This window comes from Mytilus galloprovincialis, chromosome 4, assembly GCF_965363235.1.
Source record: "Mytilus galloprovincialis chromosome 4, xbMytGall1.hap1.1, whole genome shotgun sequence".
NCBI classification, from domain to species: domain Eukaryota; kingdom Metazoa; phylum Mollusca; class Bivalvia; order Mytilida; family Mytilidae; genus Mytilus; species Mytilus galloprovincialis.
The window spans coordinates 81,560,868-81,578,752 of record NC_134841.1 but is presented as its reverse complement, the minus strand read 5'-3'; the positions used below and the strand labels follow the sequence as shown (position 1 = coordinate 81,578,752).

At 32.7% G+C, this 17,885-nt stretch overlaps 1 protein-coding gene across 1 annotated transcript in view; it reads right to left on the bottom strand.

The window, feature by feature from the left end:
* The window catches only part of LOC143073761 (uncharacterized), a 30,542-nt gene that overhangs the window by 11,252 nt on the left and 1,405 nt on the right, over positions 1-17,885 (bottom strand). The window contains exons 2-7 of the mRNA XM_076249516.1: positions 12,340-12,400; positions 10,023-10,073; positions 6,811-6,865; positions 4,777-4,945; positions 3,717-3,913; positions 2,736-2,914 (exon numbers count right to left, since the gene is read on the bottom strand). Of these exons, the coding sequence (XP_076105631.1) occupies positions 2,736-2,914; positions 3,717-3,913; positions 4,777-4,945; positions 6,811-6,865; positions 10,023-10,073; positions 12,340-12,400 (712 nt within the window). The remainder of the gene's footprint in view (positions 1-2,735; positions 2,915-3,716; positions 3,914-4,776; positions 4,946-6,810; positions 6,866-10,022; positions 10,074-12,339; positions 12,401-17,885) is intronic.

The following is a 17,885-nucleotide window of genomic DNA, read 5'->3' as shown; positions in this document are numbered from 1 at the left end:
AAATTACTCATTCAGGGGCAGTAACCCAACAACAGGTTGTCTGATTCATCTGATAATTTCAGGGCAGATAGATCTTGACCTGATAAACAATATTATCCCATGTCAGATTTGTTTAAATGCTTTGGTTTTTGAGTTATAAGCCAAAAACTGCATTTGACCCCTATGTTCTATTTTTAGCAATGGCGACCATGTTTGTTGATAGATCACAACTTCGGATACAATTTACAAACTAGATACCCCAAGGGACATTCAGTTAAAGTTTGGAAGTATTTGGCCCAGTAGTTTCAGAGGAGAAGATTTTGGTAAAAGATTACTAAGATTTACAAAAAATGGTTAAAAATTGACTATAAAGGGCAATAACTCCTAAAGGGGTCAACTGACCATTTCCGTCATGTTGACTTATTTGTAAATCTTACTTTGCTGAACATTATTCCTGTTTACAGTTTATCTCTATCTATAATAATATTCAAGATAATAACCAAAAACAGCAAAATTTCAATAAAATTACCAATTCAGGGGCATCAACCCAACAACAGGTTACTACAGATACAATTAAGTCGGCTTCATATCTTGACTTACATCTAGAAATTGACAATGAGGGTCGGTTGAAAACAAAACTTTACGACAAAAGAGATGATTTCAGCTTTCCAATTGTGAACTTTCCATTTCTAAGTAGCAACATTCCAGCAGCACCTGCATACGGGATATATATCTCCCAAGTGATACGATATTCCCGTGCTTGCATTTCCTATCATGATTTTCTTGATAGAGGTGTGCTGCTCACAAGGAAGCTATTAAACCAAGAGTTCAAAATAGTGAAGTTGAAATCATCCCTTCGTAAATTTTACGGACGCCATCACCAGTTGGTTGACCGTTATGGAATAACCGTTTCACAAATGATATCGGATATGTTCCTTACGTCGTAACTACAATCCCCTTCCCTTTCATGAATATGACCTACCGAATTAGACTATTTACCGGATTTGTAATCACATAAGCAACACGACGGGTGCCACATGTGGAGCAGGATCTGCTTACCCTTCCGGAGCACCTGAGATCACCCCTAGTTTTTGGTGGGGTTCGTGTTGTTTATTCTTTAGTTTTCTATGTTGTGTCGTGTGTACTATTGTTTTTCTGTTTGTCTTTTTCATTTTTAGCCATGGAGTTGTCAGTTTGTTTTAGATTTATGAGTTTGACTGTCCCTTTGGTATCTTTCGTCCCTCTTCTTTTGTCTGATTCATCTGAAAATTTCAGGGCAGATAGATCTTGACTTGATAAACAATATTACCCACGTCAGATTTGCTCTAAATGCTTTGGTTTTTGAGTTATAAGCCAAAAACTGCATTTGACCCCTATGTTCTATTTTTAGCAATGGCGACCATGTTTGTTGATAGATCATAACTTCGGATACAATTTACAAACTAGATACCCTAAGGAACATTCAATTAAAGTTTGGAAGTATTTGGCCCAGTAGTTTCAGAGGAGAAGATTTTTGTAAAAGATTACTAAGATTTACGAAAAATGGTTAAAAATTGACTATAAAGGGCAATAACTCCTAAAGGGGTCAACTGACCATTTCCGTCATGTTGACTTATTTGTAAATCTTACTTTGCTGAACATTATTCCTGTTTACAGTTTATCTCTATCTATAATAATATTCAAGATAATAACCATAAACAGCAAAATTTCCTTAAAATTACCAATTCAGGGGCAGCAACCCAACAACAGGTTGTCTGATTCATCTGAAAATTTCAGGGCAGATAGATCTTGACCTGATAAACAATATTACCCCATGTCAGATTTGCTCTAAATGCTTTGGTTTTTGAGTTATAAGCCAAAAACTGCATTTGACCCCTATGTTCTATTTTTAGCAATGGCGACCATGTTTGTTGATAGATCAAAACTTCGGATACAATTTATAAATTAGATACCCTAAGGGACATGTAGTTAAAGTTTGAAAGTATTTGGCCCAGTAGTTTCAGAGGAGAAAATTCTTGAAATAGTTTACGACGACAGACGACGACAGACGACAGACGATGGACGACGATGGACGCCAAGTGATGGCATAAGCCCTCTTGTCCATTCAAGACCGGTGAGCTAAAAATGAGGTAAAATTTGTCATTTAAGGACAATAACTCCTATAAGAAGTTGTCTGGACCTTTTTGACATAAATGGACAATAGGTAGAAGCAGGGTTTCCCCTGGGTCAATTATTTTTTTCGCCACCTCTTTCGCCAAAACAATATATTTTTTGCCACTTGATTATTTTTTTCGCCAAGTAACATAAATATATTTTTCGTTTGAAATTTACCTTTTTTTTACACCCCCCCCCCCCACCTACTTCCCCTTACTCCCCGAGTATTGTCTGATCGGGTAAAGTCCGATAAACTAAAAAAAAAAGTAAATAAACAAGATGGGGGAAATAAATCGTTATAAATATTTCTTTCTCCAAATTCTTTCGCAAATGATGATTTTTTATCGCCACAATTATTATTTTTTCACAAATTGCGAAAATGGCGACCGCCAGCGGAAACCCTGAAAAAGTCATCATGTAGAACATTTTTTTATCCCATCATATTTTCTCTATTTAGAGTGGTTATCAAAGTTATAGACCAAACAATCATTTTACCCCCTCATTGTCATTTTCATCACCTTATTTACAACATATCATATATCTAAATTTGGATTTTCACTATGTTCCTCAAGCCTGTATGATATTTTATATACTAAGCTTACCCACAAATCTGGCCTGTAGTAAATTTAAAATATATTTTTCCAGGTTAGTTCTGTTAAGTCTGAAGTAATCAAGGCTAAACTGGCCCACATGGTTCTTAATCTCACTCCTAGCAACATTTCGCAATACTCCGTTATAATCTTGCTCATACTGTCTGTGGAGATCCCCAAGCTCGCTACTCCTGTAACAAGGCAAAGAGAATTCATGACAAAAACATACATACATTACATACACACAAACAACAATGCTGAATGATAAATAATATCATGTATGGAATAATGTCATATTGAAATCAATACAGCATTGGTCAGTGTTAATCTTTATTTAAACAAGAATTTGTCTAAAGTACACAGATGCCACACTTGCACTATCATTTTCTATGTACAGTGGAAGGTAAAAAACTTGGGTCAAAACTCTAATTTGGCATTAAAATTAGAAAGATCATATCAATGGGAACATGTGTACAAAGTTTCAAGTTGATTGGACTTCAAATTCATTAAAATTACCTTAACCAAAAACTTTAACCTGAAGCCTGAAGGGAACAGATGGATGAACAAACAGAAAAACACAATGCGCCTAGGCTGGGCATTAAACAATAAATGGGAAGTGTGTCTGATGTTGCCTGCTTACATATAATGTTATAAAGGGACATAACTCAAGAACTGTAAAAGTGATGCTACCCTTATTTGTACTTGAACTGACTTTTGTGGTAATAAGCATAATTTTTTTCTGACTTATTTACAAGTGCAAGGTTCTATGGATATTTTCAGGCATTGTGGGCAACTAAGCCTGCAAATATTATTCAGCCTACTATACTATTTCATTGATTCATATATTCTTCACAAGAATAACTTGCAAAAATATTTTATTATATTTTGATTTTGCATAGAACGTACTTGACATTACAATAAAAGAAAAAACAAACAAAATGGGAGATAACCCTTGTAAAAAATGGCTTAACAAATCACAAAATATATTTTTACCTGATATAATACTGAAGATGGAAAGACATGGTAATTTCCAGTTTATCAATAGTGAATACATCTGTTGTCATAGAGATGGTGTTGCCATACTTGGGATAGCGTATAAATTCTTTATCAGGGCCTAGAACATAACATCCCGTGAAATAGACAGTGTCACGGTCCACAGTTCCTGTTACTTTGTTTTTTAGCAAAGCCATCTAAAAAAGAAAGATAACAACTATTACAACATGACATTATCAGTAGTTTCACAGACCAATCAAATTAAGATACTGAAACCAATGTTGCATAAATAATGAATCTTGATTAAACAATTGTACCAGATAAACATCTAATTAAACTTGATTTTCAATATGTATACTTTACAATTGTTTAAAAAGCCATAAAACCATTACAAAGCAAGAGTGCATTCACTAAAATGTCTCATCTGTCTTACTTTTTGAATTATTATTAGATGTCTCTAATATGAAAATTTAACTACAATGCATGAAAGTGTCCAAAGAAACTATGAATCAATTTTGCACTGGTATACAAGTAAGAATAGACATCATGATGAAATGAAAGCTACAACTGCTGGTGATGCAAGGTAGTTTGAAGAATTGAATGAAGTATCTGTCTTTATGATTTTAAGTTATATTGTAATACAATTTCAAGTTTCCTGAAAATTGACATAACTTGTGTATCAGTATACACAACTTTATAAATGATCTACATACATGACATAGACAGTTGTTATCAAGAAGAAACCATGGGGATTTAAAGAAAAAAGTCAAATACAAAAGTCCCAAATTAAGAAACTGAAGATCAAAGACATTTTCATTGTTTTAGGATGAAAAGATTTACAAGATTTCCATTTTGTTGAAAAAAGTTTTCTTTTTTAAAAGTCAAAAATAAAGCTTCATGAAAGGTTCACTTCATTCAGAATATAAGTTATATTACATGACCCATGCCATAATGCCAGAAATTATTGGAGGTGGTACATTTTTTTTAAGCGGGATTGAGTAAATAACATTGTTTCTACTGTGAAAACACATAGTTTCGACATAAATATAATATTACTTACCTCATGGTACTCAACATAAACAAAACTTGCTGGAAATATGCCAACAAAAAGAATTAACCCAATTATCACTGTTGCTATGGTGACAAGAATCAAAAACTTCTGAAGTGTCAGTGAATTTAAATAGCGAACAACACGCGGAAATCTGTCTCCAAAACAATTAGCACACTCACTGAAAAAATAATAAACAACAAACTTAATATATTGTCACACAATAAAATTTAGAATGGAAAATCAAATGGGGAATATGTCGAAGAGACTACAACCTGAATAAAGAGTAGATAACAACTCAAGGCCACCAATGGGTCTTTAACATAGCGAGAAAATCCTGCACATGGAGGTGAGCCTCAGCTGGCCTCTCAATAACATGTGTACTAGTTCAGTGAAAATGGACCTCATACTTGTTTATGTTATAAATTATAGATTCTTTGGTTACAAGTAGCAGAAAACAATATTTTCAACTTGGTGTGTTCAAATGATTAAAATAAACCATCCAAGTGGAGGCAATGTACCTGTACAATATAAAATGGTTGCATGTTTCTTTTATGATTGTACAATGATCTGATGAACCATGTTAGGAGAGTCATATACTTTTTGCATGTAAACATGGTAAAAGAGAGTACTTGTGTAAACGATTTGATGAATAGGTAGGTGAACTATTGCAATTCAAAATTATTGTCATTACCAAAAACCCTCTATTTTGTTTCCTCTGTATACCTCATAAAAAACAATCACATGACCTAACCGGTGACATGGGCGAAGCAGTGTCTTTAAATTAAATTTTAGAAATATCAAAGAAACAAAATAAAACTCACTATTGATTGACCTTAACTTTTTAAAATCATAAACTGAAACCAACAATTTTTTTGGCAAGCATTTTAAATATTTTCCAAAGGAGAAAAATATCATAAAAATATAAATTTTTGTAAATATGTGAATCTTGGGTCTGCCCTTATATAAAAACAACCAGAAAATTGGAAAATCATGATAAACAAGAGGCTGTCAGAGCGACAGCAAACCAGACTTATTTACATTTATTTGTGTCCTGGCATTTTTCAATATCACATGTACAAGAACCACAAAGTTCTGCTGAACAGTGAATGTGAAAATTGTCAATATCAAATGTGACCTCCATTTTGTCATCATTAACAACATACTAAAATTTAAAAAACTTTTGACGAATGTTTACTGAGTAAATGTAACAACATGACTGGAAACACAATTTTTCAATCTTTCAAGAACCATAACTCCGGAACAGAAAAAGTGAAAATCACCATTTTTGAACTTGACCTCAATTATGTCAACCAGAACAACATAATTATCTAAATTTGAAAAGCTTAGGTTGAACAGTTCATAAGTAAATACACGGACACGACTGGAAACACCATTTTTCAATCTTTCAAGAACCATAACTCCTTAACGGTATAAGTCAAAATTGTCATTATTGAACTTGACCTCCATTTTGTCATCAGGAACAACATATTAAAATTTCAAAAGCTTTGGTTAAATAGTTCATGAGTAAATGCATGGACACAACTGGAAACACCAGTTTTCAATCTTTCAAGAACCATAACTCTGGAACGGTAAAAGTAAAAATCATCATTTTTAAACTTGACCTCCATTTTGTTGTTAGTAACAACATATTAAAATTTTAAAAGCTTTGGTTGAATGGTTGATTAGTAAATGCACAGACAACATTTGTCTGCCGCCCAGCCACCCACCCGGCCATCCTCAAATCAATAACCAACATTTTTGTCACAAAAAGCCCACCATACATCCCCAAATCAATAACCAACATTTATGTCACAAAAATCCGGTTAATAAAAATGATTTGAATTAATTCTACTCGAAATCTTTAACGAAATGAGAATCAAATATCTGTCAAAATAAGTTGGTTTACAGTAATCTGGTTAAATTTGCAAAACAGATGTATTTTATTATGTCATTATAATCATGTACTGTAATTTCATGTACATATAAGTTCATTATTTTTGAGAAATGCAATCTACAATGTAAATGATTGTGCGAAAAACTTACAATCTCTTCCTTTCTTCTGCTCTTCCTTCTTCCACATCAAACTCAGTTCTTGTTGCTGAAATAAAGCAATATAAACCATTTCATAAACAAATGATGGCTGTTAAATATTCCCTAGCTAATAGGCAAATATATTGCAGGTATCAAGTTGTATTCATTCAGCCAGAGTTATTCAAGAAATTCAACGATTATAATGAATGGGCTCGGTCAGCATCTCTTTTTATGTGACCTCATCATGAGTAATGATGAAAAATAAAATGTTTAAACCTCATTCAGACATATTTGAAAACCAATCACTTCCCTTTCAAAGATTATTCATGGGGTCTTCCACACCATTTGGCCATCTACAATCTACGTGGACCACTTCAGGAAAAGATTTCTCCTGCATTTTCACCAAACAGAATAAATAGCATGTTGTTAAATGCCATATAGTAACACATATCGCTGTCTTGCATATAACAGAAATATGAGTGAGACTGAACAGCAACAAAAATCCTAGAAAAGACTCATTAATATATTTTCCACTGAAAATATTAATATAACTGTATAAAGCCAAGTAAAATATACCACATTCACTGCCATCAATGGGATCATCTGGACAAACCTTCATTAGGAAAACCTATTTTGTAAAGGCATAAGAACAGCCAAAAGTGTATTATTTAGTGACATCCTGTTTCTCCCACTTTTAATTACATGCCTTTATAAACATTGGAGGATATGTTGTAATAAAAGTTTGTTTATAAATTTTTCTGATTATGTGTACCAGTAATTCACCTGTTAACTATAAAAAATTATTTAATGTCTTTATTAAGATATCAAAATGTTTTTTTTTAATAAAATACAAGTTATTTCCTACTTGTAATTATACCATTATTTAGTAAAATGAATTTGTGAAATACTTTAATATAAATAAAATTAGGATTCTGTTATTCACATACTTATTTTCTTGTGAAAAAATATCTAAACAAATATAGAAGTTTATTGTACACCATTTAATATTTTCTTGTTGAATAATACCATTTGATATTTTCTAATCATTATATATAACCAAAAATCACTATTTAAAATTAATCAAAAATAATAAGTCATTGACTGTGATGGACCTTCTACTCTTGTCTGACTCTATTTCACCAGTTGACACCATTCCTGCTATGGTTGATTGATCCATGTACCCACTTGTATTTAGCTTACTACTATGGAGATTGGAGATTGTTTATATACATTTCATCAGTCAAATCAAACATAACATAACCACACCAACTTAAACTCAAACCTGACAGTTTTTATCAATAATGAGACAGCCACCAAGAATGTAGCATGTACAGTTTTCTCATGGGTAATAGTTTAGGGTTGTTTCTTCGAACTCACCCAACGTATATGGAGAAATGTACAGAAATGCAGACGTCAAACCTACTACTAGGAGAAAGATGACATAACTCAACTAACAGGGTTGAGTTCAATATCGTAGCAGCCATGTAGCGGCTACGTAGCTGCTTTCATTCTCTATGTAACAACTAGTCTATAGCTACACGTTCAATAGTCAAAATCTATGTAGCATTACATAGCTGCTATGATATTGAACTCAACCCAGTAGTTAGAAAGTAGCGGGGCCTACCACTCAGTTAAAGATGTTTGGCTAAAAGTACTGTATTGGAAGACATTAACAACGTCCAGGACACTCATTTTATACACACTATGTGATAGAGTATTGAGTTGAAGACCCCAGATTCTAATGGAACCACTTCCAGACAGAAGGACCCCGAACAACCAACCATCTAAAAAGGATGACACAACAAAATAAAGAAGAAAGTGCAGAGCGCCAACCCAAACCTGTACAGCCTAATTAAATTCCTACAGAAGACACAGACCTTCACAGAATGCATTATAGTGGGGTATGCTGATAGATATTATAAACCTTGCAAATAAAGTCTCCTATCGTCTGCATTTAAACTGATTTGTACTACATTATAATGCCGACTGTTGTATTGAAATTTGATGTTTTGTAATATTACAATGATTCTATCAATTAACGATTGAAAGCTTAAAGGTTGAATTATGTCAATGCAATGTCTATTATCATTTTTAGTGCTTTATATGACATTAATTAAAAGAAAAAGCAAAATATATTGTTAGTCTTGATGTCATTTTGCATGAATTTTATGAGAAAATAAAATGGTATTAAAAATATCTATAAAACTTACCTTTCAAACTATCTAAATCATAACAATAAATTCCAAATTATTTTTTTAAATAATTTCCTTTCTTAAAACAGAATGTATTCTGTATCTCTTTTAAAATATGAATCTTCTTACAATTTCTATTAATTGTAAAAAGCATCTCTTAATTTGGATCGTGATTAAATATGTGACATAGTATAGGTTTCTGACACAGAATGAATGTGGTCTAAAAACTCACAAATTTGAAACTGGACATTTATCTATTATGGTCCAATATCCCAAATCTAAGTACATGATTTGAATAAGTTCAGCATATCAAAGAACCCCAAGAATAGATTTTGGATGAAATCAAACAAAACATGTTTAATTTTGGACCCTTTGGACGTCAAAGCAGCCCAATTAGATAACAGGGCCCAAATTCCAAAAATCTAATTACATAGTTTATATCAAAGAACCCCATACATTCAATTTTTGTTGAAATCAAACAATGTTAAATTTTGGATCCTTGGATCTCAATGTGGACAAATTTTGAAAATGGGGCTCACAATCCAAACAGCAAAAGTGTTGCTGTCTTCTAAAAACTCTTCAAAGACACCAGGCTTGTAATTTTGTAGGCCAGCCAAGCTTTTCCATCAACATAAGACTCATTATAGGCACTCAAATCAAAACAGCCAGAAAGCCTATGACTTTAGATCATCTGGGAAATGCATCACACACCAAAACAGCTGTGGGCACAGTATTTCTGTTTATAATTATATACCTCTTCCTTCATTCTTTTTTTTAATTAAAAGATAATTTTTTTGTGAAAGGAAAATACAGGTTCTTGTTGAGCAAAACTAAGATAATTTATCTGAAACACTGAACTTACATGTATTACAGCATTTTGACACCTGTGCTTGCAAGTGTAAAGGTATGTAACGGGCAAAAAGCTTTAAGTTGGGAAAATGTATGTTCTATATAAGCATTAAGGCCATCATTTAGCTGAAGCGCTGCACCTGTAGGTAATTGTTTGCACTTTTGATTGCAGGTATGTCTTACCTTTCTCCTCTGTTACAGATGGGTGAGGTTGAAGAATCCAGTTTGATGTTGCTATGACAACAGTAATAATATAATAATATAAGATATCAATAAAATTGGTGTAAGAAGAATTAACTTTAAATTTTCCAAGAACATGCAGTCTAAAATGGATGTGCATGATGTGCTTGTTATAAGTGAATTTGAAATATTTTTGATAATGTTGCTGAAGACTTAGTGATCTTGCAGCAAAATAAGCGCAACATAATCCATACAAATCTTGTTGATGTTAATTGAAAGTGCTAATGATTCGGAGATATATCACTCAGATTTTTAACCCTTTCTTTTCATATCTGAGGAATATATATGGAAAGATGTCTCAAAGTGAATCACTAAAAATCACTAAAGAGCAATTTTCATTTGAATAGTTTTATGCGTTCTGATGTGATACTTTCAATTGCAAGGACAAATTTGATAATTTAGCAAAAATTGTAATATCAAATCTATTGCTTACAAGAAATCAGTTCTAACAAGAATTAACCAAAAAACACATAGGAATAGAAAGTAAGGCTTTGTATGCCAAATGTGTGTTAAAGAATGTTGACCATGCTGACATAAGTATATACTAGAACACACCCGCGAAATCGCTGGCATATACAGCTTGTGAACTGATGTAGGATGATTTTTTGTAAAAGATATTATGTATGGAGAATTTCATGAAAGGTATCAAAAACCCTCTCCCTTTTTCCAAAGTCTGATATTTGTTTCCTTTCTGTTAAATCCAATTATTTTCGTTAACATCAAATAAATGTAATTGCTTATATATAGACCATTATAAGTCTAATAAAATATGCTTCAAGGACAATCCATCAGTGCTTTTTCTTTTGAGAGCCTTATTAACATGCCAATGGTAGGAAATGATTCTTGTATAAATGACTAAGAACGACTAAGGCTAATTTGAGGGGTGGTCGGAGGGGTCCTGATCACGAAATCTCGAGATGCAGAATTTAAAGAAATTCATATCCTGAAATCAAAAATATATCCGGATCCTGTAAGGATCAATTCCCAAATCCCGAGCTTAAAATCACCCGATCCCGACGCCCCGAAAAAGGTCCTGCCTCCCTCTAATCTCTACCTTACTTTCATATTTGCCAAATCACTATTTTCCCTTTCAACAATAAATTTTTATGCCCCATTTATGAGCATTATGTTTTCTAGTCTGTGCATCCGTGCGTTCGTTCGTACGTCCGTCCGTCTGTCCCGCTTCAGGTTAAAGTTTCGATCGAGGTAGTTTTAGATGAAGTTGAGCATTTTTTACTTATTTTAATATATATGCAACTGGTATGACCCCTAAAGTAGTAAAAAAAGAAAATAGAAGATAATACAGAGAGTCTCTCTATATATATTAAAGCAGTATAATCGTAGTTTACATGTTGATGAACGCGAAAAATAATTGTCCCCTATAAGGACGTATATTAGTTGTGGTTCTTGTGATCTAAACACCATGATATGAAGAACAATCTGATTGGCTTATTTATTTTTCATTTTTTTGTTATCCATCCTCGATCGGTTGTATTTGTGCACGGTTTCAAACCGGAAGTCGTATTTAGGACTAAAAGACAGTCGGATGACGGAATCATATCCAGACTCCTTTTTTGTCGTTTTTCTCCCAATATAACTCAAGCTGAATAATCATAAGAATAGATGACAAATGCGACTATGCATGTTACCTATAGGAAACAGAGGCATGATGATTGATTTATTATGGAAGGAAGAGAAGCGACACACAAAATGAGGTCTTCTCGTTTAATAGTAAAGATGGTAACTGGTAACCAAACATTTTCAGAGTTACCAGGAGGAACAGAAAATGATCATCAATGCTTACAAACATGGTGATTGGTAAACAAACCTAAGCAAAGTTCCCTGGATGATAAGGGAACTACATTTATGTTAACACAGAATGGTGACTGGTAACCAAACCTTAGAAAAACTAGCTGGATGTCAAGGAAAATAACTCATCTACATTTATTCTGCCATAAGAATGTTGACTAGTTGCAATTGTCAGACCTTAGCAAAGTTAACTGGATGTCAAGGGAAACAACTCATCTATATTTATGTTTAAGGAATGGTTACTGGTACCCAAACCTTAGAAATGTTACCCAGATGCCAAGGGAAATAACTCATCTAAATTTATGTTGATGAACATGTAAGAATGGTTACTGGTACCCAAACCTTGGCAAAGTTACCTTGACATCAAGGGAAATAACTCATCTACATTTATGCTGTCAAATACCTAAATCTTGATATCAATGAAAAGAACACAACTTCATTTCAAACTTACCAGCTCTGTATGACTGTTGTCTTTCTGGGATAGCATCAATATCTGTAAACCTTGTTTCTTTCTGAAATAGATTTTTTTTCTATCTAATTGATATACTTTTAATGAAAATAAGTTTTAATGTGAGCCATTTTTGTAAATATTTCTTCATTTCTAAAATGCAACCAGCTTTACAGAATGTTTTGGTTACAGAAAAGTCACATTGTCAAACAAAGCCCTGAAATATAAATTTCCTGCTTTTCTGCTAACCACATGATATTGGAGTCCTAAAGAGCATTGTGTTAGCCAAGATACAAAATAATGTGTCCAGTTATATATAATTAGGTTACATGACTTCCTATGGACTGTTTCCTCGAAGGCATTTAAGTAGAAATCTAATTTAGTGTGTTAGTCATTGACAACACAATGTATGCTCCAATCAAATGACATTTCATGATCTCAACCAGTAGGACATAGTCATTTTAGGTTTAGGATTTTTGACTCATTTAATGACTCTAAACAACTCCAGAAATCAACGGAACTAATGACAGTAAAATGCTTTCTACAAATATCGGCAAAGTCAATACAATTGATTAAAACATGTTACATAGTATACTCGCAATCTGATTTTATAAATTTTGGCTGAACTTCTTTTTAAGAAGATACTCATGTGTTACATGTATTCTAGTATGATTGATAACACATCTAGAAAAAAAATAAACTGCTCTTTCCTCCATTTGAAATAATTTAAAGGTTTTTAAAAAAACAACATTTTTTTAAAAATTGATATAAATATATACATAAAACACTTCAAACAAAATATTAATTTAAAGTGCTTTGTAGACAAACTGGTGTTATGTGCACTAGGCTTTCTATAGATACTCAGTAATTTATCACAGATGATATTAACTTTTGTTTGACAGAAATAATAAAAACTCATTATGAACTCTTTTAAAATAATAAAAAAACATGATGAACTCCTTTTATGTAACTTTCAGGAAATAAAAAGTAAACAAACAAACAGTTCAGTCAAAAAATTAAAATTTTCTCTTTATGTTTTGCTTTGTGGTATATATTTCATTGAACCATTACATTCCTCAACCTGTTCCCAGAAATTGTTATTCAAAAGCTATCAAAATTGTCATTAGGATTGAACATAGTGAAATGCTTTTAATACAAACAATGTGCTATTTTTTGTTTTGTTTCTTGGGCTAATAGAGAATTGGACATTTTTATTTTAGTGTTACAAATACTCAAATGATGTCACTATCACACTCAAAGAGATAAACATAGTGATTCTTATTAGACTTATAGACACACAATAATTATTAAAGAGTAAAGTGACACTTATGGCAACTCAAATTGTGAATGTAAGTACAACCACAAACAACAGTTATTATCAAAATAACCAAATAAATCCACATTTTTTAGCAACAAATACTCACAAAAAACTTTTGCTAAAAAATTAAAAACATATTTAATAAAAAAAAAATTAAAAAAATAGACTGTGAGCAATTGCTAGGCTCAATTATTATCCTTTGGCAAAGTTGAAATAGAACATCAAATAAATTGAAACAAGAATGCACATGTTGATGGTCTTGTCTGCTTTACTTACCACGATTGATTTTATATTGATAAACCTAAACATAAAGATTTGCTCAAAGTATACGTATCATATAAACCATGATGAAAATGTGGTCATGGTCTGTTAAACCAATCCAAACAGACAAATAATCGTACACCTTACAATCATTCCATTAACCCAATATGGTTGACGTATTGCTTATAGTATACAAGAAACAGACCAAACCATGAAACTTAATATCAACCAATGGACCATGAAAATGTGGTGTCAGGGTCAGATGAATCCTGCCAGAGAGACATGCACACCTTACAATCATTCCATGCTTCAAATCTAGTATACCTCATTGTTTATAGTAACCTAAAGAAATAGACTTAACCAGGAAAAACTTAACATTGATCACTAATCCATCAGATGAGTTCAATGTCAGATGGTGAATCCTGCATGACAGATATAAACCCATATACCAAATATAATGATCTTTTTACTTATAATTAGTGAAATGTTCACATGACAAAATCTGAACTTTTTTCTAACAGTCGCTGAACCATGAAAATGTGGTCAAGGACAACAGACATATGACAGACGGAAACTTGGTAACATAGGATATCTGTGTACAATGTATGAAATATTTCAAGTTAATTGTCTTGCCTGAACTGCCAGTACCATTAAAATGTATGATTGCCCATTTCATGATATGCACACTGAACAAATAGTTTAATAGCAAAAAATAACTACTAATATTTATAAAATTCAATCAAGTGAATCACTTTTCTTAAGTTTATGATTTTTATGTATGAACTGACCAAAATCAGATTTATTTTTATCAATTTTCATGATAGGTTGGAAGTTGGAACTCTTCATCTAAAGACTTTGCTTTGTATAAAAAAATATGTTTGATTTTATAAAGAATTATCTCCCTACTGCTATATTGATAAATAAACTTCTAGTTGCAGTAGTTAGATCACTTAGTGTTTTTAAGATACATAATTTTGTCTGTGCGAAAGTGTTTAAATTTCTATCTGGATTTTAAATAATAAAGATACGGTTCATAAAATAAAATGTATTTGGGTATTTTCCTCTGATTTCTGTGGTTCTAGGCTCAAATCTTTAATGTTAGTACACTTAACATGTATTGTAACCTTTTATTTTCCATTCTTCATAAAGGAAATGATATGGAACCTGCGAGTAATCTGACTTTTTGGAAAACTGATTAGTCAACATAGGTATTCTGATATAAAAATTGGATAAATAACTGGAACACTGGGAAATGTGATTTTTGATCCAACAATTTAAACTTTGTCACACCTGAAGTAAACAAAAGCGCAAGGTTATTTTACCTCTACCCCCTTCTGAAAAAATAGTTTCTTTATAGTAGATTTCCCTTGACAGGAAATCAGGAGAAAATACAGTTACAACTTACAAACCTAAAATTGACTAATGAACCATAAACATTAATTCAAGGTCAGATGAAAACATCACCGTACAATCATTATATGTATCAATTTTCATGCACTATTAAGATTTGACATAATAATATCTGTGAAACGGACCTTATCTCTTAATTCTAACCTTTTCAATGATCCATGAAATAAGGTGAACACGGTCTGACAAACAAGAAAACCTATAGAATAAATATAACTAATGCTGTCCACATAGCAGGAATGATTCCTCCTGTAAAATCGAGAATGGAAATGGGGAATGTGTCAAAAAAACAACATCCTAACCAGTCTTTTAAACACAGCAAGAAAATGCTGCACTCATTGGCCTGCTTCATCTGGTCCCTAAACCAAGAATGTGTTAAATTGAAATCACACTAAACTCCATAACATACAATTTAACTGAAATTTAAAAAAAAAACAGACTTGGGATAGGCACAAACATGCAGCAAAGTCAATCATGTTTTGTGAGATCTCAACCCTACCCCTATATATCTAGTCAATGTGAAATAAATAAACACTAAGCACAACATACAGTAAAACTAAGTTTAAAAGAAGTCTTGAGTCCTGTGTCAGAAAAGTACCACTAGTAGTTATTGACATGCACATGCAATTTAGTTGCCGTTATGAAAGTTTTGTTAACAGAAAATTTATAAAAATGACCACATAATTGATATTCATGTCAACACCGAAGTTTTGACTACCGGGCTGGTGATACCCTCGGGGACGAAACGTCCACCAGCAGAGGCATCGACCCAGTGGTGTAAATAGTTATCAAAGATACCAGGATTATAATTTACTACGCCAGATGCGCGTTTCGTCTACATAAGACTCATCAGTGACGCTCATATCAAAATAGTTATAAACCAAACAAATACAAGGTTGAAGAGCATTGAGGATCCAAAATTCCAAAAATTTGTGCCAAATACGGCTAAGGTAATCTATGCCTGGGATAAGAGAATCCTTAGTTTTTCGAAAAATTCTAAGTTTTGTAAACAGAAAATTTATAAAAATGACCACATAATTGATATTCATGTCAACACCGAAGTTCTGACTACCGGGCTGGTGATACCCTCGGGGACGAAACGTCCACCAGCAGAGGCATCGACCCAGTGGTGTAAATAGTTATCAAAGGTACCAGGATTATAATTTAATACGCCAGACGCGCGTTTCGTCTACATAAGACTCACCAGTGACGCTCATATCAAAACAGTTATAAACCAAACAAATACAAAGTTGAAGGGCATTGAGGATCCAAAATTCCAAAAAGTTGTGCCAAATACGGCTAAGGTAATCTATGCCTGGGATAAGAGAATCCTTAGTTTTTCGAAAAATTCTAAGTTTTGTAAACAGGAAATCTATAAAAAATTAAATGACCACATAATTGATATTCATGTCAACACTGAAGTGCTGACTACCGGGCTGGTGATACCCTCGAAATTAATTATAAGGGCAATAGTATTTTTGAGACTTTGGTTTACACCCAATTATTTTATTTATTATAATTATACTGACCTAGGAACAAGGTCTACGTTTGGTATGCTGTGGAATCATTATTATTCGTTGGATACAGATTTTCGTCGGTTTCGTAGGTATAGGTGAACGACAAATTCAAATGTTCATCGATTTTAAAATTTTATATAGGTTTTGTACACAGAAATCGGCAAAACCATGAAATCAAATCTCCGCGAAAATTAGAATTGATACCCACGAAAATTAATTAATTTACAGTACTGTAAATTAAGAATTCAAAGGTCAAGGTATTATGATGCTTCTGAAAAAGAAGTTTTGTCAAAGTTAGTGCTACAGTACAAAAGTTATGGACCAAACACAATCAGACAATGTATTATTATCATGAAATTCAAAGTGACTTGACTTTGATATGAAACCTCCTCCCCTTCCCCTTCCACAATAGTATGACGTATCAACATACTAAGTTTGATATATGGTACAAAAGTTATGGATAGGACCTAAATAAATAAGCTTTTTACTACCAAAGCTCAGAATTACTTCAATTTGGTATATGACAATATGACAGATCAAAAGCCTATGATGCAACTGCATACCAAGTCTGGTTAACCTTATTTTACAGTACAAAAGAAATGAACAGGACACCAATAGGAAAAGGTATTGATATCAAAGTGTTCAAATGTCAAAGTCAATGGCAGGATGAATTTAGTATGTGCCATATACACAGTCCATGATGTACCTGAAAACTATTCCATTTGGTTCTATTAAGTGTTATGGTACAGATGTTGTGAGATGGAAAGGAATTGGACAAGGTTTTACTAGCAAAGAGGGCAAAGTCAAGATCAGAGTGACTTAACTTTAGTATGTAACACATTCCCACTCCATGATGCATCTGCATACTAAGTTTAGTCATCTTATGTGTAACAGTACAAAAGTTTAGCTGGACATGAATTGGACACGGTTTTACTATCATAGAGATCCAAGGTCAAAGTTAAGGTTGGAGTGACCGAACTTTGGGATCTGACACCCAAAAACCTATAATACAACTGTTTACCAAGTTTGGTTACCTAAATCTTATG